We start from the raw sequence: 27,607 nt of genomic DNA on the forward strand, positions 1-27,607 counted from the left end.
ACTATGAGAGTCACAAAAACTATTGAAAAATGACACTATAAACCAACATTGTGGTTGCTTTTAACACGATTTATTTCTTAAAATAGGCAATAGGTCGATGATCTTTATGTGTATGTACTCCAGCTTAGTATGCCTCGACTATTGTTCCAGTTTTTGTTCAAAATAAGGATATTTTTATACAACCTTTAAAAGTTCATAAATCAATATTTTTTTCAATTTGTTTTCGGCCACAAGTAGTGACATAGCGATAATGCATGTTGATCTTGTGAGTGAAGGGGGATTGAGTGTTTTTGAGTTTAATAAATAAAGTTTGAGTTCAACCAAATTTTTATATTCGTAGCCTAACTGTTTCATTATTTTCTATGAGTTGCTGACCGGGAAAGTTGGGGGTGGGTTACTATTTTCAGGTGAGGTGCCTAATTTAAGATTAGTAATAGCATGGAGAAATCTAACTTATTTCTTCATGGTAATAGTAACCCACTACTGTAATAGTAACCGACCTTCTAATAGTAAGCCACCCTAAAAAATCAAAGATTAATACCCCCAGGGGTTACAATTAGAAGATTCCATTCCAAACAATTCCTTCTCTCTTTCTTCTTTAACAAGAAATATAGAGGGCGGTATTTAGGAAAATCCCAAACAAAAACAACAAAGTTTGGATAAACCGCGACCATTTACAATTAATTTCAGACTGTTTTCTCAAAAAAATCTCAGACCGACTGCCACTATATAACTAAAATGAGCATTTCAGAATACGTTGAAGATATATGGGATAAGGTGGGTTTGACAAGTTACGTATTTGACATTTAAATTTAGATGCAATTCTGAATGTAATGCTAGGCCTAGGCCTTATATACTGTATAATACCAAAACTGAGACAGCAAACTCGACTAAATCCACTCGCTTGCTGTTGCTCTGCAGTTGCAGGAAATGATCAGTCGGCCTACCGAAAGAGCATATTATGCTACATCAATAAAAAAAAAAGAAGAATTTCCTATTATTAATAGCATATTGTGTGACATTATTATCTCTATAATTATTTATGAATATTAATTATACAATTTTTTATTGTATTGAACCATGTTTCATGAGGGTAGACCTTCTACTATACTAGCTTAGAGCCCATCCATCCATCCAGCAACAAAGCTGATCATTTTATTTGGGGCCCTCGACAATACAACACAATACAAACAGTACAAAAATACATTATCATAAAAAAAAAATAATTATAAAAAACTACTATAAATAAAGTTTTACATATCATTTAATGCATTCCTGGATCTGTACAGGAGTTGATTATCGCAATTATTGTTGAGGAACACTGGGTATAGGTATAGGCCTTTAATAATAATATACATTTATATATATTTTTTCTTTGATTATTTACAGCCAAATTCCTGTATTCATTGTGGAGGTTTTTATGGTATCAACTACAAGGAGCCAGTATGTTCCACTTGCCACGCATTCCTATATCCTCCATTACAAGTTGATGAGCCTCCATGTATTACAATAACAGGGGTATGTACCATTACAGTCAATATCAGCAGATGCTGCAGTATCTTTTCTATCTATTTACAGTATATAAGTGGGTAGCTGTAAAAACAATAAATGGCACAGTCAACCATTCATTTTGTGCATAGCTTACCTTCTCCATAAATGGTACAGTCCAAAAACCATGCTCATAATCATGATCATCATTTCTTATCCAGGTATCCAACACTCAAAAACTAGCAACACTAATTGTTTGTTTTAATGTAGACATATCCAAAGTTTTCTATTGACACAATCAATCAACCATGTACCTACAGGTAGTTCCTTGTACCCTCAGATAGAACTACTGTAAGTGCACAGTCAACTGTGCTAATAGAAAACAAGGGATCAAACAATTAATGGTTAAAGCCCCATTCCCTACGTTTTTTAGATCTAATTTAAGATCACAAACTATATTTAATGTAAAAATAATACTATATGGTCCTATTGTGATAACTTTTTTCGTCTTTAAACGGTTAAAAATGTGAAAAATAAATCGATTTTAATAATTATAGCGGCCCGCTATGAATCCCAAAATGCATTGCGCGCGGATTGATATTTTTGTTTTTCACCTGTAATTTGCCCACTTTTCGATCGATCGTGAAGCCAAAACAAATGGAAGACTCCTAACTTTTCAGCGAAAATACCGGGTTTTCCCCAATTTGTATCAACGGAGTCTGGCAAAAATAGAAAGACAATTAATGCAGCAACTATACAACGTCAGGCTAGGTATATAGCTAGCGTATGATGTTCGTACGTTACCAATGTTTACCAGCTAGGCCTACAAAACTAAGCCTAGCTAGGCTAGGCCTGAGACCGTCCACGAGAGGTCGATCGCCGCGAGCTACTTAGGTAGTGCATTGTTTCTCACTTTTTATCATAATTTACCATAAAACGTACATTTAAGACAAGGAATGACATGGTTTAATGTTTTTAAAGTGATATATATGTATTATTTTCCAAAAAACGTCCAAAATTGCAGGGAAGGGGTCTTTAACCCTCCATCCCAAACATTGACTATTGACACAATTGAACATGCCAATATAAAATAAAATTAATTTTTATTATATTCATTTTCATGCTGATCCTTATCCATAAGAATTTCCGATTTGGTGACTGAAATTTACCTTAAGGCCTAATGTTTGTTTAAGAATAAATCAGTATTTATGGGAAAGATTATCCAGACTAACTACATTTTTTTCAAACCAGTCAAAGATTATTGTTCCATTTAATGTGTAATATTTTTAAACTTCTTGCGCTAAACTTTCCTCTTTGTCCTGAAATACCAACAATTTCAAAGTTTTCCATGAATTCATTTTCAACAGCCTGAGTCATCAAGTGATGGAGAAGACTCTGGGACCGAAGAACCCACAGACTACATGTTTAAACGCAAGAAATTAATAAAAAGTCGGCAAAAGATTATCTTGTCACCTTTGACCGGTGAACTATCAGACCGCATAACAGCATTGTCACTGTACAAGCAGCATAATGATGTCATTGAGAATGGTATTGTAGAAAATTTGCCAAATGAAGGTGAGTTTACAGTATACTCTAGACATATTGCCATTTCTCATTTTCCACACCACTATGTTTATCCTTATCATTTGATTGGTTAATTGTACATCATGTAATTATACAGTACAGTGGTGGTCTACTAGGCATGCTTTCCGCTACTGTATAATAAACATTAAAAAAAATATTTCTTTACAGTTATTATTTTATTCATTATATTTGATTATATATAGATGTAGTTACTATTGGGAAATAAAAAAACAATTCTATATATTTTCAGTTCTTGAGAAGATCTTCTCTTACCTTGATGACCTGACAATGGCAGTGGTGCCACTGGTGTGCCAACGATGGCAGCAGGTTGCTTCAGACCATCACAGTATGGACTGTATTGAATGGGAAGAGGCTGTACACAGAAGATGGCCACTCTTTAAACCACAGTACCAAGTGAAATGTTGGAAAACATGCTTTACAAAACTGTAAGTGGTTGCTAGTAATAATCTTATTTTGTTTTAATTAAATAAGAGGTACTTCTCATGTCTTGTCTACTTACTGGTGCCTATAACCATGGACCTGGTCCATGCTATAACTGTTACTATTTAGGGCATAAAGACAATGTTTAGACATAGTTTCCAAAACCAAAACTTTTAATTTTGTTGCTGAATATGCCATTTTAATGTCACCTCGATATTCACTTTGATCAAAAATTTGATTGGAAAAAAAAATTATTTACCTGAAAAAACTGTAATAGTCATTTGGGTTTTGGTTTAATTTATTTTGTCTTTTTATAAGTGAAAACGTTAATTTATATTACTGATCACACGAACCACTTTGTCAGATGTAACTCAGAGATTGTATGCTCTCTTTTCTGTGCTCGTTTACACAGTTAAAATACCATATAGTTGTAAAAAGGTTGCCTAGATTGTACAGTGTAATAAATACACAATAAACAGTGTGTATGATAAAATAGCTTCCTAAATAATTGCATTTACAGGTTTAAAGTTATCTTATGAACACAGTTAAAGTCCAAGTACCCGCATAGTTGTAAAAAAGTGGCCTAGATTGACAGGATAAAAAACACTTTTATATTATTTTCAGATTAGAAACAGTGCCTTGTAGGAAATGTATTGAGCAGATCAATATAGAGGTAAATCATTTGATTGATTTTGATAAATAAAAAGTGGTAACTTCTTAGGTATAAATTGTAATGTAAAACAATCATTTAATCAGACCTTTTCTTTGTACTTTTTTTATATACATAATAGAAAAATAACGCTTAAAAAAGAACGACGTTTCGACTCCATCATGGGGTCATGTACTTTACAGTCTATGGCAAATTACGCTTGTGTTTTATACAAATATATTAGTTTTATTAAATTACTATGTTTTATACTTCAATAAACAAATAGAAATACAAATATTAATCCTAAGAAGCCCTGTTCATCAAAAAAAATAGAAATTTTATGGATTATGTCAACAAATTTTACTGCAATTTCAAGGAGAACTGCAATAAACCATGTGTATATTAATACCTGATGAAACTTCCTAAATAATTGCATAAATAGGTTTAAAATAGGAACAAATTTAGTGACTGCAGTAGAATTACATCAGTACAAGCATAACAACTAGCTGTCTCAATGCTTAAAACAAAACACTTTTATGAGTTGCCTATAAGAAATAATCACCTGAAATTCTACTGATAAGGATACAACATGACTATTTTAGCTGGTAGCATACTGGTCTACTTACATAACCTTCAATTATTTTTACCATACAGTACCAGTCATAATAAATTATCCTTGAAATACTGTAAGTGGAACTAAACGTATCTTATACTGTATACAGTATTGTTTATATCTGCCAAGATCTTCATTGTTTTCTACTCATTCACCAGCCTGTTGCCTATCCTTTGCTTACTGTATATTCCAATCCACTCAGGCAGCTCGTGTCTACCTTATTCTTACTCGTCTCCAAGTACTCTTGAGTGAGTGAGTGGCCGAGCGGTTAAGATAGTGGAACAGTAATTACGTAGCCATAACATCGGCAGGGGTTCGAGGCTCACTCACTCCATGGTTCTGGTGGTAGAACGAGTCTTCTCGGATAAGGACTATAAACCGTAGGTCCAATGTACACATCTAGCTCGTGTGCACTTTAAAGAACCTAGTACATCTTTCGAGACGAGTAAGGGGTTACCCCGGTGTATTAGTACAGTACATCACAGCCACTGATCACCAACTGGGCCCTCTGGGAGATCAGTCTTTGACTGAAGAGGTTACCCAGTATAAATATAAATTTCAATCAAACAAGTACTGTACACTAACTTGTCCTAAGGAAGGGTTAGTGCCACCCAAAAGCTCTGCAATTTCTTTCATTTCAGGCTCTTTTAATTGATCGTTTAATGTACTTCTTATTAATCGTATTTGTATCTCCATTAAGATCCAGCCACTGATACCCACATCATTGTATCACTATGCCTTTATATATACACATACAGTATAGGTAGAAACCTTTGTCAAGGGGTCTAATTTCATATAATATTTGTGTTTATTAAAAGCCTCAATTCTCACATACATTACAGTACATAGTTGACATAAATAAAGTAAAAAAAACAAGAACAACGCACATATGGAAATGATACATAATGCTGTGTAATCAACCTATAAAAATCATGTATAATAATGCAGGTAGTAATAAATTTTGCTGATAAGTTACAGTAGGTCTATAAACTATATACCATTCTTGAATTTTCTTATCCGTAATAAAAGGCCTGGCATTAAAATACACTTATAAAGTACACTTATATAATATAAGTTGTAAAATCTCATTGTACAACCAGCTACTACTGGTAAGAGAATGTAAAGATAGATAAACTAATCATACCCCAGTATTTATATGTTTTTGTTTTCTATATACTGGGTGACCTTTTTCAGTGCAAGACTGATCTCTCTTATAGGGCCAAATACTGAACCATAAAGGCCCATTTACACTAGGACGATAACAATCGACGATAAACAGATAAAGATGCATTTTTGTGTGTTCATCCTATAACTATAGGATGAACATGTATGCTTCCTTTAATGAAAATGATATTTTCGCACGTCTAATCATAATGACGTCATGATAATTGTAAAACCTATAATATCGTGACAATACAATAATTTTATTGTTTGTATTAATCATGACGTCATTTGATTGGGTTTTAAAAATATTATTGTTATCAAAGACAGCATAAATGATTATCATATTATAGTTCTAGAACGAAAACCTTTCTAACTTTTTTGCTTTATGTAAGAAAAGTGTATGTTTATCTGTTTATCGACGATCGTTATCTTCATAGTGGAAATGGGCCTTTATATGGCAAAGTTTTTGAACCCATACCTAAGATAATGTCTTTAAATTATTAATAATATATGAACTCTTTTTTTTAGAATCGTACAAATAATGGTGGAATCCAATCATGGCGAGCAAGACGATTAAAAACAGAAATGAAAAACATCAGAATGGATCCACCAGAAGGGGTTTTAGCTGTCCCATTGACTAAGAATTGCATCCACTGGCAGGCGTCAATTATAGGTCCACCAGACAGCCCATATGAGGGCGGTATTTTCTATTTACACTTGCAGCTAGCTAGCAGGTATTAGATTGCTCAAATTAAAACATTTTTAACCAATCATACTCAAGGAAATTTAGTTTCCATTTTAATTTGAAAAAAAAAATTGAGAAAGAAGGCAAATTTAATTACTGAAATAAATAACAGTTTGTACTTTGTACTACTTTATTTTATGATTTTTTCCAGTTATCCTATTAAACCACCAATTGTGCATTTTATGACCAAGATCTTTCATCCAAACATCAGTTGCCATGGTGATGTTGGCATCGACTCTTTACATCATAACTGGAGTTTAGCATTGACAATAACAAAGGTATTACTGTGGTACTATTTTTTTTTTTTTTTAAATAGCAGAGAGCTAACTGTATAAAAGGTCTTAACTTGGAAATGTGAAAGATGATCAGGGGAATTTACGAAAGCATGGGCAAACATGCAAGGGTGAAATCGATCTAAAGCTCTGTCTACACTATCAAACTTTAGTTTAGTTTGTGATGTGCACATATATGGTCACGATGACATACTAATTGGTCAAATCATCCTTTTTTTTTCAAACTAGTTTGATAGGCAAGACAGAGCTTTAGGCATCAGCATTTATTGTAAACAATAGGCTTAGCGGAAAATGTTAATACGCTTTTAGGGCCAAGTAGTAAAAAGAGACCAATAACAGAGTTTCAATCTTTTGTTGAATATTTCCAAAAATTATATCTTTTACTTTTCAGGTGCTTATTAGTGTGCAGTCATTGCTTACGGATCCTTTTACAAAAGTTTGCATGGAACCCACGATAGGTGCCTTATATGAAAACAATCGTGAAGAGTTCAACAGAATTGCACAAGATTGGACATGGCGATATGCCATGATGGACATGGTGCGACCAGACGAGTTTAATGAGATAAAAACACAGAGTGACAGTGATGAGAACGATGAAAGTCACGAGATGATGTATTACAGAAAATATTGCACACATCGACGACCAATAAAACCATTTGATCCGATGGAGTTGCTTATTAGTGAGGATAACGTGATAGGGAATGCTGGTGGCCCGGCTGACTGAATTGGTATGGCCCGGCTGGCTGAATTGGTATTCCCCTTGCCAGAGCCGCCTTAAATTTTGCAATTTTCATGTGAACTCTTGGCCGGCTCGTAAACAATCATGTTATTGTTTAATCAAATAATAAAAAGATCCGATATTATTACAAATTTGATTCACATTATGGTGCAAATGTAAGTTTGGACATAGAACACAAGCATCATTTTATCTGAACTGTTGCTTGTTTGGTCAAATTAGTGGGAACCAAGCCTAGTAGATTTTTACTTTGCTATAGCAGATTATTAAAAATAAACATTGTTTTCTGCTTTAATTACAAACACAATTGTATTATAGAATTTGTTTTAATGAAGAAACAAATTTATATTAAAAGGTGCAATAATAATAATTTTCTTTTTAAGTATACAAGTATGTTTGTAAGTAATCATTATATTAAATTAAAAACTTAACTTGCATTTTGTAGAAAAAGAAAATAAAATACTTAATTTCAATAAAACAAAACCAGTTGTTTGTTAAATTATTTAATCACACTGCAAAGAAATATTCTTGTTGGAAAAACCTTAGCATCAATAGATTGTAGGGTGTGTGCTGGTGAAAAATTTAAAATGGGTTGAAAATACTTTTCTGGGTCATTTCCTCAAAGAGGTGGAGATCCCAATCGTTATGAACCAATTGAGATATTATAGTTTATTACACCTAATTGTGTTCTTGCAATTTGATTGGTTAATAAACATTGCATGTCATTGGGAATTAGCCCTACCTAATGAAAAAGTGATATCTGATGGTGATAATTAAAGCGCATTTAACTTTTTGTAAACATTTTTCGGATTTTTGACACGCTGATCATGTTTGAATCAACTTGTGCGCACCCACCGTCTATCTGTTTGAAGTTTAGAGTACTGCCTTTTTTAATGGCCTAGCATTTGTCAATGATTTACGATGGATAAATTGAATAAAAGTAGGCGTGTTATAAAACAAATAATGAATGTTTTGTATTACTCATAATATTCTCACCATCCAACTCATAAACATTCATTATTTGTATAACATTAAACTAGAAATTATAGATATATTACCATAATTTGAAAATGGTTTTGGAATGTAGTTTTTAGACTGCAAAAGGCCAACAAGAAAAGAAATGACTTTACTCTTCATTGTAGTCCTGAACAGGGAGATAAGCGTCCCTGCCCACTGATGAGTTTGAACAGGGAGATAAGCGCCCCTGCCCACTGATGAGTTTGAACAGGGAGATATGCGCCCCTGCCCACTGATGAGTTTGAACAGGGAGATAAGCGCCCCTGCCCACTGATGAGTTTGAACAGGGAGATAAGCGCCCCTGCCCACTGATGAGTTTGAACAGGGAGATAAGCACCCCTGCCCACTGATGAGTTTGAACAGGGAGATAAGCGCCCCTGCCCACTGATGAGTTTGAACAGGGAGATAAGCACCCCTGCCCACTGATGAGTTTGAACAGGGAGATAAGCACCCCTGCCCACTGATGAGTTTGAACAGGGAGATAAGCGCCCCTGCCCACTGATGAGTTTGAACAGGGAGATAAGCGCCCCTGCCCACTGATGAGTTTGAACAGGGAGATAAGCACCCCTGCCCACTGATGAGTTTGAACAGGGAGATAAGCGCCCCTGCCCACTGATGAGTTTGAACAGGGAGATAAGCGCCCCTGCCCACTGATGAGTTTCAGGATCCCTTTGACCCGGAGGGAGAGTACCTGTCAGGGTCCCTACCTAGGGTTACAGGTCTCAGGTTTTTAGTTTTTTTAATTAATTAGTGTTCCATTCCATGACCTTCTCATCAAAATTAATTTCTCTCATTGTTGTGCTATGTCAACATAATGTCAATGACGGCAAAATGTCCCCAATAATGGGGATAGCTATGCAAACAAGTAACAAGTAAGTAAGCTGATCATAACAGAAAACTCCATGTAGCTGTGAATAGAAGCTCAAATGCAATATGGAGGACTAACCAATGGACAGACAGATCATAGTAGTGGGCAAACTTATGCTTAGAATGTTGTCCTATGACAGGAAAAATTCACAATAAAACAATGTCTAAGTATTTAATGTTAAAAAACAGTGCTGTGTTTGTCTTATCAGTATCATGAATATGGCTCTATCACCATAATATTATTGATAATTAAATGGTTTATCCATGTCATGTGATTACATATCATGTTTAATTTTCATTTCATTTCATTTATTTCGTCTCACATAATTATAACAAAAAATAACAAACAAAAGAGAGAGACAGGATTCCCAAAAGCGAACTAAATCAAACTATCAAGTGGGTCTCCAAAGCAAAACATAATCCAACAATAAAATACAAAATTACAACATTAAAAACAACGTGAAGATTAAAAAGTACAAAATATCTATACAAAAGTTACCCTAGACAACATTATTATTATTATTATTATTATTATTATTATTATTATTACTGTTATTATTATCACAGATATCAAATGAAGTTTCAATTTTTCGTGGATTAATGGCCGATAGTTGTAAAAGAATAAAAGGAAATATTTTGCTTAATAAAACAGTTTAATTTATTAATAAATAAGCCTAAGTTAATCGGGAGCGTATTTCTAAGATCCTGAGGCAACCTATCCCATGAGCGTTGAAACTGCTTAAACGTAGAACATTTAGAATTGTCCTACCAAACTTGTGAACAAATCTTAGATCATTGTCACGTCTGAGGTTAAACTGAAGAAAATCAAAAATTTTAAAATTATATTTGTTATAGAGACATTTGGAAACAAAGAAAATCAAAAGGTAATTTATACGACCATCAAAGGACGGAAGACCAAGAACTCTAAGTCTCTGCTCATAAGACAGGGTGCCCCAGGATTTAGGTATACAAACCCTGGTCATGCGGCGTTGAACCTCTCTAATGATTCAATCTCTCCCTTTCGATACGGAAACCACGCCGGCATCCCATACTCCATAATAGGTCTAACAAGAGCATTAAAAAGCTTCGGGATAACGATGTGGTTTCATGATAAACCCCAGAAGCCTGGACGCCTTAGCCTTAACATTTGCGACATGGGTACCCATTCAAGCTTGTGTGTAAAGGTAATCCCAATATATTTAAAACACTCCACCCTCTCAATAACGTTCTCCCCAATTAGATAATTGATTGCACTGTTCTTAAGTTTGGCTGATCTAGTAAACCGTATGTGCTTACATTTAATAGGATTAAGCGGTAATTTATTAAGAACACTCCAATTATAAATTTCGTTTATGTCGTTCTGCAATGCAGCACTATCTTCGGTAGATCTTATTGCCCTGTAGACAGCTACATCGTCGGCATAAAGTAAAATATTCGATTCAATGGAGGAGGACAAGTCTAAAGTAAATACATTAAACAAAACCGGGCCTAGTACACTACCTTGTGGGACTCCCGAGGAGACAGGACAACTGTATGACAGGGCACCCCTAAACGCAACTCTTTGAGACCTACCCAATAAAAAAAGAGTGTGTCATTCAGTATTAGTTACAACTACAACTGATTGTAAAAGTGGACATGTGATAATGAATGGTACAGTACTTTTTTCAGCCTTTTGAACAAAATGTTAATAATATTCTGAAATTCTATGTTGTCCAAAATCAACATGTAGTGTGCACTGTCTATAACTTTTACTTCACGTACAAATTTGGAGCACGACATTGCCTTTTATAATGATGGAAGCAGCGGATTGAGTGTGCTTTAGAACAAATAATCACCCATGTACTTAACACTCTTGTCAACAGTCAATAGTCTCCCTTTTCAACTCATAAACATTCATTGTTTTTAAACTAAAAGGGATTGTTCAGCGAGTACAGGTGGACCTGCAATCTGTAATACAGATTCTTTTTGGAGACAATCACACCAGGATGAAGAAAACCAGGGTGAAGACATAGCTTAATTGACGAAGGTAATACACTGTTAAATTTTAATAAGTCTTTCTTTTGTGTTGTAACCAAAGTCTTACAGGTAGCATGTGATTCCTTCTCTGTAATTTGGGATCAAATACATCAAAGTCCACTTTCTGTATTGCAGTGAGAAAGTCATGCATTGGAAGTGTTACTAAAAAGGCAGGTAAAGCTTCTTTGGGAACGTCCTTACGGAATGACCGTGCCTGGAATAAAATGAATACACATTGATAATATGAGAGATTATTATGTAAATTTACTACAATTATACTAGGAGGACATATGTTAAAAACAGAATAAGAAAGAAAATGGTACAGAACAATGACGATACACTTCAGCTTCAGTTCTCTCCAATGATAGCATGCGAATAGAACAATTAGCAACGATAGAGAAATAAGATGATATAAAGGATGTAATGAAAAGGACAATGATGAGGATATAAACAAAGATGATGATGACGACAATAACAAAAACAAGGAAAATTAATAAAAGGAAAAACTATGAGAACCATGATGTTAATGAAAAGTAAAGGAATAATAATGATGATAATAAAGAATGATGGTATAGACAATGATAATGATAAAGAAAATGACAAGGAAAAGGGTGATAGCAATTATGATAATGAAAATGATTAAAAGAAAGAACTATGGAAACAATGATAATAAGGAATAGATGATAGAGACAATAACGATGATGAGGATGATGATGATGATAAAGAATAGATGGTATATGATGATGATGATGATGATGATGAAGAAAATGATTAAAATGACAATGGAGAAGGATAATGAAACACAGTACAGTAGTTGAATTAAATAAAAAATTGGTAAAGGAGAATAAAGATAAAGAAAAGGAGTATGGTAACATTAACAAGGATGATGAGTTTATATACAGAACTTACAGTTTCAAGATGGGCGTTGGCTCTGCTTGCTATCTCAAACATTACATCTTTAGCAGGTTGTTCCATTTTACCTCTAATCAAATCTTCCTGTGAAACTTTATGCTGTAAAAAAAACATTGCTATTTATCTATTTCAATTTTATTTAGAAAGAATAACCTTTCCAACTGAACCCACAGGCTGACATCCAGCAGTAGGCCTACTATTACTATGTCAAGAGATAGGTATAGATGGTTTATGTAGAATTTTGTCAAGGCGCTGTGGGTGTTACAGTACAGTAACTGTATTGTCAATGAATCATAATGATTGGTTCCAACTAGAGGCACAACACAAGGTTGTAAGTGCAACATAAATTATTTTACCAATCACAAGTGATGGATTTTGTCATAAATTTTCCTGTGTTGTGTCTACCAAGCTTAAACAGGCACCATACAATTCACCAATACACTTTTGATTTGATAACCAAAGAAAGTTTTGAATAATATAAAACATATTTTTAGGGTCCTGCGTGGAACTCTAGTATGGTGTAACCTCTGCTTGTCATAAACCTGACTGTGAACTCAGGGCATATTGTTTAAACCATGGAACAAGTGTATAAACCTGTGCCGACAATGTTACTATGAAGTTTTGACATCCTTGCCTTAACCACTCAGAAATCAACTTGAAATTAACCTTTTTCCTTATACCACAACATCTAGCCACTTTTATGAAAAATATAAAAAATGCATTAACTGCACTGTCATGAGTCATATTTGTGGGTAGGAACAAATAGAACAACACTAGGCTTCTTTTTTTTTATTCTAATTTAAACAGAACATAAACTAACCTTGCTTGTTATCTCCATTGGTAGAAGTACATTTCGTCTCTGTGCATGAAATGGTACAGAACGTAACAACGTGACAAGGCCTTGGGCACGTCCTATATGGCTTGCAGCATGATCTGCATGTAGATCTTGGACACCTAAAGGTAACAATAAATTTAAATTATGTTAATACTGTAAACATAATTATTAGAATGTTTTTTGATAGATTGTTGCTAGTCCAATATTATATAAATATTGATTTTCAGATCAAATGAGTAAGAATAAGGTAAGGTAAGAAATATGCTTGTTGGAAAAACAATAGTGTTCATAGCAAATCGCATCAATCGATTGTAGGGGTGTATATAAAACAAATAATGAATGTTTTGTATTATTCATGAAATATTCTCTACCATCCAACTCTTGGACATATAATTAATAGAACGTTTTTTGATAGAATGTTGCTAGTCCAATATTATATAAATATTTATTTTCAGATCAAATAAGGTAAAAAACCTAAACATGTATGTTTTTTTTAATTTTATAATCCAATTAAGATATTATAATTAAAATATGTAAATTTATTATAAAAAACTTACTTACCTAATGATTCTAGTATAAGGTAAAGAATACTTGATGATGTGTTTTCTGCATGTTCCTCTGCTGACTCCAGTGTTTGAAATGGCCTATCATCAATTGTTTCTTCCTTTATACATAATTTATAAATGAAAATTGATATTACTATATATTATATTTTGGCTGCAATGTTTGTTTTCTGCTAATCTTGTTTTGATTGCTTTTTATAGACATTTTTATGCTTTTGTTTTTATTTCTTATGAAAGAGTATGTTAAATTGTTGTAATGGCCTTTATCAACATCCTCGATTTATGGATTCCTATTTGCCTTGAATTATTTTGTATGTTTTATGCTTAATATTTGAAAGAAAATAAAGATAATGAGATGCATATATTTTTTCTATTATTTTCTATTTTAGATATTTATTTAGGCCTACTGTATAGTACATTAAATTGCATTAACTTAGAAAAAAGACAATTTGGAAATTAGATTGCTTCTGTACTTGGTCTAAAAATAAGTAAATGTATTGTACTAAACTTTCTAAATATATTTTGAATGAATTTATTATATAGATTTACCTTGTTTTTTTTTGTACGTATATTCTATAATCAAACCATCATTGTTGCTTTGCACTGTTTGTTGTGAATGAAGAAACATTTAGGCATAAATAAACAACTTACCCTGGCTTCTAACACTCTATTAAACCACCTCTTTGACAGTTTATGTGATTCAACAGCCCTGCTCAGTTCAATGGCAATTGGATGGTTTGGTGGTCTAGACTGAAAGAAGAATATAGTAGGTTTTTAAAATGTTATTTTAATCTGTATATTATACATGCCCCTAGGAGAGGTGACTGGGATTGGAAAGTCAGACTACAACTAGGGCCTGTTAGGCCTACTGAAGGAAGCCTGACCTACTGAAAGAAGCCTAGCCTACTGTACCTGTATCTACAAATTGTGCAGCATACTTTTTCTACATTATCACAAATTGTGATCATATATGGACATGATGATGTCATATTACTATTACATGTCGCAATTTTTTTGTCAATCAACTTTGTGCAGACAGAAGATTCTTTTCTTGTTTAGTTAAATAATGATAATTTGAATGGTTAACCCACTATTGCAGGAAAGTACATCAATGAATGCTCTCACAGCGTCGCTATTAATAATAAGAAGCTTTTGATTTGTGGCGATCGGTGACCAATGACCAAAGTATGTCATGTTTATTCACTCATGCAGGGATATTGGAAAATGTTTCCTCACTTCCCATCTCGACACAGTTTTGTGTCAAGGTGATGACCATCGATTGACCTGACCTAACATTATTTGTAGGCTGGTTCCACAATATGTTTCTTCTGACACAGTAGTAATACTCCTGCACACAAACAATTATTTTAGTTTTTTATCTTTATGCAACATCATCTGTAGTCATACTTTATATATATTCTCTATGCTATCTTTCCAGAAACGAAACCGCATTTGTCCAATTGTTTTTTCTGAAACACTGTCTTTAATTCCTGCTATCTCTGCATTAAATGCCCTCACAGCTACCGCTGATGCTAGTGCTTGATGTGGCAGTTGGAGCAAACATAAAAAGTTCTCATAGTCATGCTTTCTGGAAAAAAACAATTATTTAAAATTGTTTAATTCAAATTAAGTAGTTTAGAGTCAACTGTTGTCATGTTATAATAATGCACTAATAATAATTATATAACACCTATATAAATTCCTGTCATTTGATTGGACGAATGTGGGTCACATGGCGTGCAATAGTACGCACTATTCAACGATCGTTAAATAGTACTTTTTGAAACATTTTTGTTTGTTATTTAGATGTTATATAAAACAAATAATGAATGTTTTGTATTCGTGTAATGGTACAAATAATGGCACTTGGTGAATGATGAAAGGTTATATCAACTCGGCTTTGCCTCGTTGATATAACCTTTCATCATTCACCTCGTGCCATTATTTGTACCATTGCACTCATAAACATTCATTATTTGTATACTATACAACCCCCGGGAGAGGTGCGTCCTTTGTCCGATGTGCATCCATACCTTATGAATATCACGACTCACCTGTGCGTCAAAAATATAAATTACCTTAGGTGACATGACCATGGTGCACCCATTTTGACACACTGTGACAATGTTGTTTATGATATGGTGGGTGGTAAAGTGATGGACATTGATACACTATTGTTCGTTGATGTGACGTACCATTTAGGTTTTTTGATGCACCCCTGCGTCAATAATGTTGTAAATGACGCACCCATGACGCACCTCTCCCGCAGGGGTCATATATACAATTGACAAGTACATATATAATAAAATTTAAAATAATACAATTTTAGGCCTAATAATTAAAAAAATTTGGATGACGATTACTTACATCATGGAGCTTTACTCCATGCTTACATTTAAACAATTTTTTCAACAAAAAAAGGTATTTGTTATTTTGTGATTGTTTATTATTTAATTTATTATTTATAAATCAGGCTATAATATCTATATAGGCCTATTTAAAATTAAATGGAAAGCTACATACAGAAAAATACTTTTAAAAAGTTTCACAAAAAAAAAATTATCTTTTAAAAACCAGGTTTCGATGAAGTGTGGGTTAAAATAACAATGGACGAAACGACTCTCTAAGCATTCTACCGGCGGAATCGATTTGATTCTACAACTAAAAACTCCAAATGATACAACGGGAGTACGGCCTAGAAATATTAATTGGAGTAATTATTAATAATTTCCTACCTTAGTATGTTGAGACAATAATTATGACTTTCTGATGAAATTTTGCGTTTGCATTTATTCATAACACCGGTAAAAACATAACAAATACGTTTTGTCCAGGGGCCCGGTCGAACTCTGAACGTTCTTATGGAGGCGGCCATTATTTTTACCTTTGACACGCTAATCTATTTACACGACGGCGAGATGTGATGAGAGGAGGCGGCGGCCAGCTCATACCTGTGTTTAAAAAAAATATTCGAAACCCGACCGTCGTGTAAATAACCTTACCTATTATTTATATTCACGAACTCTTCGCGTGATTTCCATGAAAATAAATAGTCAAAAATCAAGTCACCTCTAAATAAAGTGTTCTTACACTCTAAAAATGGCACTGTCCTGCGCTGGAAATATTCTTAAAGATAACATGATGAGATGCGTTCCTATTGCATCTAGAGCAAGGTAGGTTTATGTGATATTATTAAAGTTTTGTTAAGTTAAGTTCAATGCTAGCTAGGCTAGGCTAGGCCAGCAGCAGCATGCACTGACTGTGCAGAGAGAGACAGCATGGCCGGTCCAGGCCAGCAGCAGGGCAAGAAGGAGCAAAGTTCCCATCTCACCATCCTCCTCTTAGACATAGGCCTAGTCAATATATTGTGTGCATTATTGTTGTTTTTTGATTTAATGATAATATTCTTGACATAAAATGAATATGATTATGAATTAAAACATTTTTGTTTTAATGAAGTTCTTGGTGGTCAGGAGTAGAAATGGGTCCACCAGATGCCATCCTTGGCGTGACAGAAGCCTTCAAGAAAGACAGCAATCCACAAAAGATGAACCTTGGTGTCGGTGCTTACAGGTCTGATGAAGGCAAACCCTTCGTCCTTCCTAGTGTCCGAAAGGTAACTTTTTAAAATAAGAATTGTTATTGCAGCTGACATAGTGTATTAATAAGAATAAGATCCAACACCCCTGACTTTGGGAATCTCCTTATACTTCCTTACTGTACCATGAAAGAAAAATTATATTAACCATTATTTATTCTTTTTTCTTTCTCTTTTAATAGGCTGAGGAGATAATGATGGCAGCCAATCACGACAAAGAATACTTGCCAATCACTGGACTAGCAGATTTTACAAAAGCAGCGGCCGCTCTGGCCTTCGGAGAGAACAGTGAAGCAATTTCAAACAAGCTGGTAAATCTTTACCTATAATATTTTGCACTGTAACCAATGAATGTGTTATTGCTGGGGGAAACCCAGCTCCAAGGGCTTTCACAAAAGGTTATTATTAATAAGACCTTTCATGAGCGTAATTTCAACAAAGCACCTACTGTACCCAAAAAACTTCTGAGTACCAAAGTAAATAAATACTTTTTTTTTACTTGCTAAAATAACTTGTTAAAATGGATATGAAAGGGTTTCTAGCAATATCATTTTATTGATCAATCAGTTTTATTTAAGCTTGCCATAGTCGTATAATGTTGTGGACGACGACAACCCCTCAAAACCTCCCTATACTAATAGGGAACGTAGGAAAATCTTTTCTAGCTACTGTAAGTGTCGGGTAAATCCATAGCTGGTCAAATTTACACAGGAAAAAATGGCATAATGATTAATAAAATTAAATTTATAAAATAATTATATAATTTTAGATTTTATGAAAACATTACCTTTGTAGAATATTACATCTCAAGCAATATCAGGTACTGGAGCTCTTCGTGTTGGTGCCAACTTTCTTCAGAGGTACTTCCCTGACAATAAACAAGTCTTCCTACCAACTCCCTCATGGGGCAATCATACACCAATTTTCACGTAAGTAAGAGATTCATGTCAAAATTATTCTACTGTATAGTTACTGCAGTAACTATATTTTTTACTGCAATAACGTATGATTTTAGTTTGTATAAGTTTATGATGCAGTTTCTGATTTTAAAATTTAAAAAAAGCTTGCTAAATAATTGCATAAACAGGTTTAAAGAGTAACAATAGGTACTGTAGTTACTGCAGTAACTGCAGTAAAATAATTTGTCATGGTCTCTAAGAAGATACTAGTTAGCTACTGATATTATGTATGTTGATTTCCAAAAATGTAATTTATAATTGAAGGCAAATTACTTTATTTTTAGCCATGCTGGTTTACAACTTGGTGCCTATCGCTATTATGATAAGAACACATGTGGATTTGATAAAGCTGGATGCCTTGAAGATATATCAGTAAGAAAACAATTTCAATACCGTGTTTTGACAGTGAAAAATCTGATGTATTAATATGGACATGATGGTGTCATTACTACCATATTTGGGCATATCACTACCATATTTGGGCATATCACTACCATATTTGGGCACATCACACTTTTTTGTTTAAAAATTGTGATAGTGTAGACAAAGCTTTAGAGGGGTTGAAACAAAAGCATCCAAACGATAATGATGGGTTTTTAAAATTGTTTTCATTAACTGGCTAGATATTTAAAAAAAACATTTTTAGGACAATGATTATTTATGATAAATTTACAATTTATTTTTATTTTTTCATTTCCTAAAATGGCACTTTCTTTAATATGGGAGAGGTGCAAAACATATACATTAACAGCTATTTATGAGGTAGTATTTTTAAAAATAGTGACTGCTGTTTAATTTTGTTTTGGTTTGCACTATACACACTGTCAATCCATTCAAATTACAAATTATTATCTTCTTATTTTTCAGAAAATCCCAGAGGGCTCAGTTATTTTGCTGCATGCTTGCGCCCATAACCCAACAGGTGTCGACCCAAAGGTAGGATTTATTTTGCTGTAAAGAGAGTATGGTAGAGCTTTTTGAAGAGCTCTTTTTAACTAAAAAATGGGAAATTTTAGGTTTAATGAACAAAATATTATGTGAAACCTCTAAAAAAACGGTGAATATTATTGAATTGTTGTCATGTTTTTATTTGTTTTTTTTTTAGCAAAAGATATTTAGAGAGAATTATAATTAATAATGTCAATATTGTAGATAGTGATATGTCTGGTGGTATAATTATTCCAATGAGCAGTGGCCTAACGCAGAAGCCTGAGTCCCCTGGTTTAGGAACTCTAAGTTTCCTCTGGGCACTGCTTGTGGACCCTCATAAACTCTGGGTTTCCTGGGTTTAGCCACTGAGCACTCATAGCCGTTACGCCACTGTCGATGAGATCTGTTTTACATACATCTATTTATTTTAAACAATTAAAATGTTCATATTTATTCTTTGTTATTTTAGCCTGAAGACTGGAAAGAATTGAGCCAATTGGTTAAGGTAAAAAAATGCAAAATAGATTTTAAAATGTGTTTAATTGTTCTCAGTGTAATTGGAAACTGGTACAATTTGTAATTATGCTAAATATAGATGGTGAAAGCCACACAGTGTAACCTACTGCATGAGTGAGTAAGTGGCCGAATGGTTAAGACAGTGGAACTGTAATATGTAGCCATAACATAGGCAAGGGTTTGAAGCTCCATGGTTCTGGTTGTAGAACAAGTCTGCTCGGATAAGGACTATAAATTGTAGGATTATGCAATGAGAATAATGCATTTTGGTGGCACAGTCAGATTTCAATTCATTCCTTACTATTGTGCCCTATGAGGTATTTCATTAACAATATACAATTTTTACTTGTTGCTGTTATAGTCTATGAAGACAAAATTGTTTTTGATATTTTAATTTATATTTTACAGAGCAAGAAACTGTTCCCATTTTTTGACATGGCGTATCAAGGGTTTGCTAGTGGTGACATTGACAGAGATGCTCAAGCTGTCAGGCAGTTTCTAAAAGATGGACATCAGATAATGTTGGCCCAGTCATTCTCAAAGAACATGGGATTATATGGTACAAATAATCAGGGCTTTCTAATAGCGCTATCCCAGCATACATTATATAGAAATCACAACTACAATCAATGGGTTAACAGAAAAATTACCACTGTACTTACCATGCTTGTGTCATTAAAAAAAGATCTGCACAAAGATTATTTTACTCATTGTGTAGAGAGGGAGGGGAGCAGGATACAAAAATAACATGTGGGATATTTAATTAATGTTTATGAGTTGGATGGTGAGAATATTTCATGAGTTTAAAAATTGACTGTACCGAGGCGAAGCCGATTTGAAAATAGAGCAGACATTCATTTTGTTTTATAACACACCTACTTTTATTCAATTTATCCATTATAAATCGTGCTAGGCCGGGAAGCTAGGCCATTAAAAAGACAGTGATTTCCAAACGCAATCATTCAACAGCATCATGTGTCAAAAATTCTCAAAATGTTGACAGAAATCAAATAGAGTTACCATTAGATATCACTTTTCTGTTAGGTAGGTCTAATTTCAAATGACACATGATGCGTAATTAACCAATCAAATTGAAAGAATACAATCAGGTGTGTTATAAAACAGCAATCTAAAATATTCAATAAAACCTTGTTTGCATCGTTCAAAACAGTTGAGCCACCGCACGGTAAAATATTGTGAATAAGACACAATAGAATATTAATAGTATAATAATGCTAATTAGCAATATGGAATTTCTTGCAATATGAATTAAATGTTTGCAGTTACGAATAATTTATATTTATCATTTGGTTGTTATTCATTCCTGTATGGAGGATACCAATTGTATGCACAATTCACTCTATTAAGAGATTTAATGTTATTGTATGTAAAGTTCTGAATGCATTTATTCTCCAATGGTCATATTCACCAACCTCACACATGAGATATTTTCTTTAAATACTAAATATTTAACTTAGTAATAGATAAGAGAATTTTTATTGTTTTGCTTTTGATTTAAAAATACTTTTTAAATTTCACAGGTGAGCGAGCCGGAGCATTTACAATAGTCTGCGAATCAGAAGAAGAAATGAAACGTGTCGAGTCGCAAGTCAAAATCACAATTCGTCCGTTATACTCGAACCCCCCAATCCATGGAGCTCGTATTGCAGCAACCATACTCAACACACCTGATCTCCGAACACAATGGTAAAAATACTTGTCATTCAATCTCAATCCCATTGAACTACTGACTATGGGGCTTATGCTGCACCCAGATTGGTACATTATTATTAGGTGATCATTTAGAATAAAATGATCACCTATTGTTATTGTATGAAATCTTTATTCTTATTCTTATTATTTATTTCTCTCTGTACAGATTTTGTGTAACAAATATCTCAAAAAGTTTAATGTTAATGATTACCAAAATTTTACAATGTCTTTCAAATACTGTAACTTAGTCCTAATAAGCTTTTCAGCGTGATCACTCATCCATGACGTCGCGTATACGCCATTTTGTGAAATCACATTGTCAATCATATCTCCATAATTCATTATCACATATTAATGAAATTCACTACACGTAAACTTCAGGTCAAAGGTAAAAGTATTAGCAAATAAAAAATTGCGTGTTTCAAGGTCATGCGCGTGAAATCGCGCATTAAAATTTTAAAAAGCTCAAATTTAAGTTTTGATCAATTTAGAGCATGAAATAGGCCATTTGCGTGTTTCAAAAAATTACTGCGCAAAAACACATTTTTGCGCACGCGATTTTTAAAAAGGGTAAAAAATAAAATTTGATGTATACATCATATTCTACTCACAATCCTTAGTACATTCTCCGACTTTGAGTCCATTCCGACTTAAAATAATGCTATACGAGCACGTTAAAAATGACAAAATGCGCACATTAATTGTACAAAAGTGCTAAAAATGGTAAAAAATAAGGCCTTTTTAAAATGAACATAACTCTTCAGAATGGCAGGTGACCCCCAATTTTTTTAACTTATTATGGAAGCCAATAAGTTGTAGATATAAATATATATACATATTAGACGTACAAAATGGTATGACGTCATGAAATGGCCACTTGAATTTAAAAATTAGTAATTTTTATCTTTTTGTGTGGGTTATCACATTCAATAGAGCGCATCTCCGTTATTTGAGCCCGATTTTCGCACAAATTTTAGTATGTGCTTGCTCAATTAATTATCTTTCTCGTGAGTTGTCAACATTTTATTGTGATGACGTCATCATGCGTAAAAACTTGAATAACCTAGGTCGTGTAATTTAAGCTACACCATACATTTGAATATCTTATAGCTCCTCAGAATTAAAGGTGACCTTGAAGATTATAATTTATTATGAAAGCTGATGAAATGTAGATATGAATTCATATCAAAATTAAGCCTATCGAATGTTGTGATGATATCATATGGCCAGTTGAAGTTAAAAAGTAGTTTTTAAATTTCTTTAGTCAAAGTTATACAAATTTCAAAGAGCGCGCATTGCGCTTCTACGTGTCAAATTCTCTTCCAATCCTTATATTTATTTGCTCAATTCATTATCTTTCGAAATTGTCATCTTCGAGTTTATTTTGATAATTCCATCATACCAAAAAAATAGAGCATTATGTGGGTCCCGTAATTTCACCTATGCTACACTGTATATAGATATACACAGTACAGTATATACTGTACATATTGTATATGGCATATAATAGGCACAACTCAGCACTATAATAAGCGTATAATAGGATGACATACATCAACATTTTCCGATTGTATGTTAACATATGTGCATGTTTAAAAAATATGAATGTCAATAAAATGATAAAAATGATCACCTATAATTCGTCAAAGTGACGAATTAAATTCTAGTGAGAAATTGTTTTTGTAAAAAAAAATGTTTCTTCACAATTTCTTTCTGTACAGATTTTGTGTAACAAATATCTCAAAAAGTTTAATGTCAATGATTACCAACATTTCAGAATGTCTTTCCAATACTTTAACTTAGTCCTAATAAGGTTTTCAGCGTGATCACTCATCCGTGACGTCATCTATTCGCCATTTTGTGAAATCACATTATCAATCATATCTCCATAATTAATTATCACATATTAATGAAATTCACTATACGTAAACTTCAGATCAAGGGTAAAAATATTAGCAAATAAAAATGCACGCGCACGTAGGTCATGCGCGTGAAATCGCTCGTTAAAAATTTAAAAAGCTCAAAATTATGTTTTGATCAATTTAGAGCATGAATTAGGCCATTTGCGTGTTTTAAAAAATTACTGCGCAAAAACACGTTTTTGCGCACGCAATTCGTAAAAAGCGTAAAAAATAAAATTTGATGTAAACATCACATTCTTCTCACAATCTTTAGTACATTCTCCGATTTTGAGTCCATTCCGACTTAAAATAACGCTTTACGAGCACGTTAAACATGACAAAATGCGCACATTAATTGCACAAAAGTGCAAAAAATTGTAAAAATTAAGGCCTTTTTAAAATGAATATAACTCTTCAGAGAGGCAGGTGACCCCCAATTTTTTTAACTTAATATGGAAGCCAATACGTTGTAGATATAAATGTATATAAACATTAGACGTACAAAATGGTATTACGTCATCAAATGGCCACTTGAATTTAAAAATTAGGATTTTTTCCGTTTTGTGTAGGTTATCACATTCAATAGAGCGCATCTCTGCTATTTGAGCCCGATTTTCGCACTAATTTCAGTGTGTGCTTGCTTAATTATTTATCTTTCTCATAAGTTGTCAGTGTTTTCATTTTGATTACGTCATCACGCGTAAAAACTTGAATAACGTAGGTCGTGTAATTTCACCTTCGCCGTAAATTTTAATATCTTACAACTCTTCAGAATTGAAGGTTACCTTGACGATTATAATTTATTATGAAAGCTGATAAAATGTAGATATGAATTCATATAAAAACCAAGCCTATCAGATGTTGTGACGTTAACATATGGCCAGATGAAGTTAAAAAGTAGTTTTTTCATCTTTTTCGTCAAAGTTATACAAATTTCAAAGAGCGCGCACAGCGCTTCTACGTGCCAGATTTTCTTCCAATTCTTATATTTATTTGCTCAATTTATTATCTTTCGAAATTGTCATCTTTGAGTTTATTTTGATAATTCCATCATACCAAAAAATTAGAACATGATGTGTGTCCCGTAATTTCACCTATGCTACACTGTATATAGATATACAGTATATACTGTACAATTATTGTATATGGCATATAATAGGCACAACTCAGCGATATAAGATTATGCATCATGTCATAGGATGGCGTACATCAACTTTTTACGATCGTATGTTAACGTACATGCATGTTTAAAAAATGTTAATTTCATTAAAATGATAACAATGATCACCTATAATTCGTCAAAGTGACGAATTAAATTCTAGTTTCTAATAATACTTTACTTTACACCTGATGATTCTTAACTGCAAGGTAGCATTGCATAAATTAAAAAATTAGTCAAGCATATATCCATGATTTTTACAGGGAGGTTCTTTTTACCACAAAAGGGGCAAAAATCATCTCAAGCTATTTACCATTACTTTCGCTACTTGTCTCTAGTTGAAAAGGGCACTCCAGGCAAAAGTGGAGTTTGTTCCCCACTGGCTACAGGCTTGTATTAATCTGCCTTACACTTGTCAAGGCCAGGCTAATGATCTGGAGGTGCGTTTGCGTTTGAGTCCCATCCAAGAATTCTTTCATTTATATTTGTTCGCAAGTGTTCTCAATGCACTGAGTTCAGAATACAATTAAATCTGAAGAGGGAAAAATATCTGACCAATTACTTTCTGTTTATTTTCAACAATTATTGTATATGGTTATTAATATTATCCATTTTTTTAAAGTTTGTCTCTTACGTGGCCTACAAACATTTTAAGATATCGAAATACTATACTGAAAATTGTAGACATGTTCATAAAAGGTTTCCGGTATTAAAAGTGTTGGCTAATGTGCTTATATTATATTAAGGAAAATTGCCATACTGATGTGGAGTATTTTCTTCCGAATTTCAGGCTTGGTGATGTCAAGTTTATGGCTGATAGAATTATCAACATGCGAAAGATGCTTGCAGATAACCTAAAGAAAGAAGGCTCCACGCATGACTGGTCACATGTCACTGATCAAATTGGAATGTTTTGCTTCACTGGACTTACACCAGAACAGGTGAGATTTAATATTAAGACACACATTCCCCCTTTTCAAATCTATCCAATTCAAATCTAAGTTTTGTTAATGACACTTTAAAGAAATATGAAAATATTTCCTATATGTGGAATCACAGAAAAGAGTTAAGCTAAACAAGTTTGGAAAAAATGTGTTATGTGCCCAAATATGGTAGTAATCTGACATCATAGTGTCCATATAATTATGAGCACATCACATTTTTTTGTCACATAAAGTTTGATAGTCTAGACATCCTTTTAAACTAGAGAAATAAATTAGAGTGTAATTTACAACACAAGAAGTTAGTCCTATGGTTAGAAAAGGTGGTCCAGTATTATCACTGTGATGAAGAACATAACTTTCACAGTGCACCATTTATTTTAATTTGTGATAAATCTATTACAACGTATTAGAATTTTATGTTTTTATTTCATTATATTTATACCATAATTTTAACTATTTCTTGTCTTTAGGTGGAGAGAATTACCAAAGAATTTTCCGTATATTTAACAAAAGATGGCCGTATATCAGTAGCTGGAATCTCATCAGCAAATAATTCATACCTAGCGCATGCCATTCATCAAGTTACTAAGTAAAATCAGCTGAAACAAATTAACATTTATATAATAATAATCGTCAAGGTTTAGTAAAAAATAATATTTAAAATGATTATATGAATTCGTAATGTTTCATCATTAATAGATGATTGTGTGTTTTATTAACTGACCATATCCAACAAGATTTGGTATAGACAATTTGACTGAACAATTGACTGAAATATTAAGGATTGTTCTCACTAAAATGCAACGAAAGGATGCAAGCACTAAATAATGTGACCATCCGACCTTGAGTTGAGTCTAGGTGAAAATTCAAGTTTTAACCAAGCAAATTGCAATTAAATGGTTTTAAAATGAAATATTCTACTATTATAAGTTTGCAGTCTATTAATAAATATGAAAACTAAAATGTCTTTGATTGTTTAAAAGTAAAAATTTAATTCATACTCCAATAAGAAACATGCCACACACAATTATGACTGATTCAACACAATTTAATGCAATTAACAAATGTGTACATGGAAACTGATACAATCAAGCTTACAATTCTACATTATTCTGACCTATGTGGAATCCATCTTAACATCAAATTTGTCACAAATCCCTCCTACATATTTCTCAATGTTTACACTCATAAGTATTTATAGTAAAACTGTGATTTATACTAAAAATATTAAGTGTAATTTTATATTTACTATTACTCAATAATAAAAGCATGCATTGATTGTTTGCTGCTTGACTAATACTAACTTATACTGAATCATATGATTACATACTGTAAAAACTGGTATTATAGAACACCTAAATAAATTCCTGTCATTTGATTGGATGATAGTGGGTCACATGGCATGTAATAGTATACAAACAATGAATGTTTATGAGTGTAATGGTACAAATAATGGCATGAGGTGAATGATGAAAAGTTATATTTCAACGATGCGAAGCTGAGTTTATATTTAACCTTTTATCATTCACCAAATGCCATTATTTGTACCATTACACGAATATAAAACCTTTGTTCTTCTTTATTGTATCTTCTTTATTGTACCAGAACAGGTGAGATTTAATATTAAGACACACATTCCCCCTTTTCAAATCTATCCAATTCAAATCTAAGTTTTGTTAATGACACTTTAAAGAAATATGAAAATATTTCAATACAAAAGGTAGCCAAGATATAGCCGGAGCTAATCAAGCTTGGTACCTTTTAAAACATTCAGTATTTGCTTTATGGTGAATGATGAAAAGTTAAATATCAACTCGGCTTTGCATCGTTGGAATACAACCTTTCATCATTCACCTCATGCCATTATTTGTACCATTACACTCATAAACATTCATTATTTGTATATTATTACATACTCACTTATCAGGGGGAACATTAAACATGAATAAATATTATCTACGTAC

The 27,607-nt window shown here is 33.1% G+C and overlaps 3 protein-coding genes across 3 annotated transcripts; 2 read left to right on the forward strand and 1 right to left on the reverse strand.

Annotated features, from left to right (window-relative positions):
• Positions 1-325: 325 nt before the first annotated feature.
• LOC140056467 (uncharacterized) lies at positions 326-8,212 on the forward strand. The gene is made up of 8 exons (XM_072101836.1): positions 326-777; positions 1,390-1,518; positions 2,856-3,063; positions 3,323-3,518; positions 4,138-4,186; positions 6,468-6,673; positions 6,836-6,962; positions 7,369-8,212. Exons 1-8 carry the CDS (start codon positions 739-741, stop codon positions 7,699-7,701), a joined length of 1,287 nt encoding a protein of 428 aa, XP_071957937.1. The 5' UTR covers positions 326-738; the 3' UTR covers positions 7,702-8,212.
• A 1,983-nt stretch (positions 8,213-10,195) lies between these two features.
• LOC140057764 (NADH dehydrogenase (ubiquinone) complex I, assembly factor 6-like) lies at positions 10,196-16,806 on the reverse strand. Its single transcript, XM_072103485.1, has 7 exons — positions 16,659-16,806; positions 15,331-15,511; positions 14,575-14,673; positions 13,922-14,024; positions 13,346-13,479; positions 12,523-12,624; positions 10,196-11,827 (listed from the first exon to the last, which is right to left on the reverse strand). Exons 1-7 carry the CDS (start codon positions 16,796-16,798, stop codon positions 11,642-11,644), a joined length of 945 nt encoding a protein of 314 aa, XP_071959586.1. The 5' UTR covers positions 16,799-16,806; the 3' UTR covers positions 10,196-11,641.
• A 152-nt stretch (positions 16,807-16,958) lies between these two features.
• On the forward strand, positions 16,959-26,610 carry LOC140057761 (aspartate aminotransferase, mitochondrial-like). Its single transcript, XM_072103483.1, has 11 exons — positions 16,959-17,096; positions 17,383-17,539; positions 17,704-17,832; positions 18,317-18,450; positions 18,765-18,852; positions 19,348-19,416; positions 19,880-19,915; positions 20,335-20,485; positions 21,468-21,633; positions 25,490-25,640; positions 26,114-26,610. Exons 1-11 carry the CDS (start codon positions 17,023-17,025, stop codon positions 26,234-26,236), a joined length of 1,278 nt encoding a protein of 425 aa, XP_071959584.1. The 5' UTR covers positions 16,959-17,022; the 3' UTR covers positions 26,237-26,610.
• The last annotated feature ends 997 nt before the right edge of the window (positions 26,611-27,607 follow it).

This window comes from Antedon mediterranea, chromosome 8 (genome assembly GCF_964355755.1).
Source record: "Antedon mediterranea chromosome 8, ecAntMedi1.1, whole genome shotgun sequence".
NCBI classification, from domain to species: domain Eukaryota; kingdom Metazoa; phylum Echinodermata; class Crinoidea; order Comatulida; family Antedonidae; genus Antedon; species Antedon mediterranea.

Coding starts and splice junctions, on each gene's coding strand:
- LOC140056467 (XM_072101836.1), top strand. CDS start 739: ATGAGCATTTCAGAATACGTTGAAGATATATGGGATAAG. Junction 3,064..3,322: donor AGAAAATTTGCCAAATGAAG/GTGAGTTTACAG, acceptor ATATATTTTCAG/TTCTTGAGAAGATCTTCTCT. Junction 6,963..7,368: donor TAGCATTGACAATAACAAAG/GTATTACTGTGG, acceptor TTTACTTTTCAG/GTGCTTATTAGTGTGCAGTC.
- LOC140057764 (XM_072103485.1), bottom strand. CDS start 16,798: ATGGCCGCCTCCATAAGAACGTTCAGAGTTCGACCGGGCCCCTGGACA. Junction 15,512..16,658: donor TATTGTCTCAACATACTAAG/GTAGGAAATTAT, acceptor GTTTTTTTCCAG/AAAGCATGACTATGAGAACT. Junction 14,674..15,330: donor GCATAGAGAATATATATAAA/GTATGACTACAG, acceptor TTCTTCTTTCAG/TCTAGACCACCAAACCATCC.
- LOC140057761 (XM_072103483.1), top strand. CDS start 17,023: ATGGCACTGTCCTGCGCTGGAAATATTCTTAAAGATAACATGATGAGA. Junction 18,853..19,347: donor GATGCCTTGAAGATATATCA/GTAAGAAAACAA, acceptor CTTATTTTTCAG/AAAATCCCAGAGGGCTCAGT. Junction 19,916..20,334: donor AATTGAGCCAATTGGTTAAG/GTAAAAAAATGC, acceptor TATATTTTACAG/AGCAAGAAACTGTTCCCATT.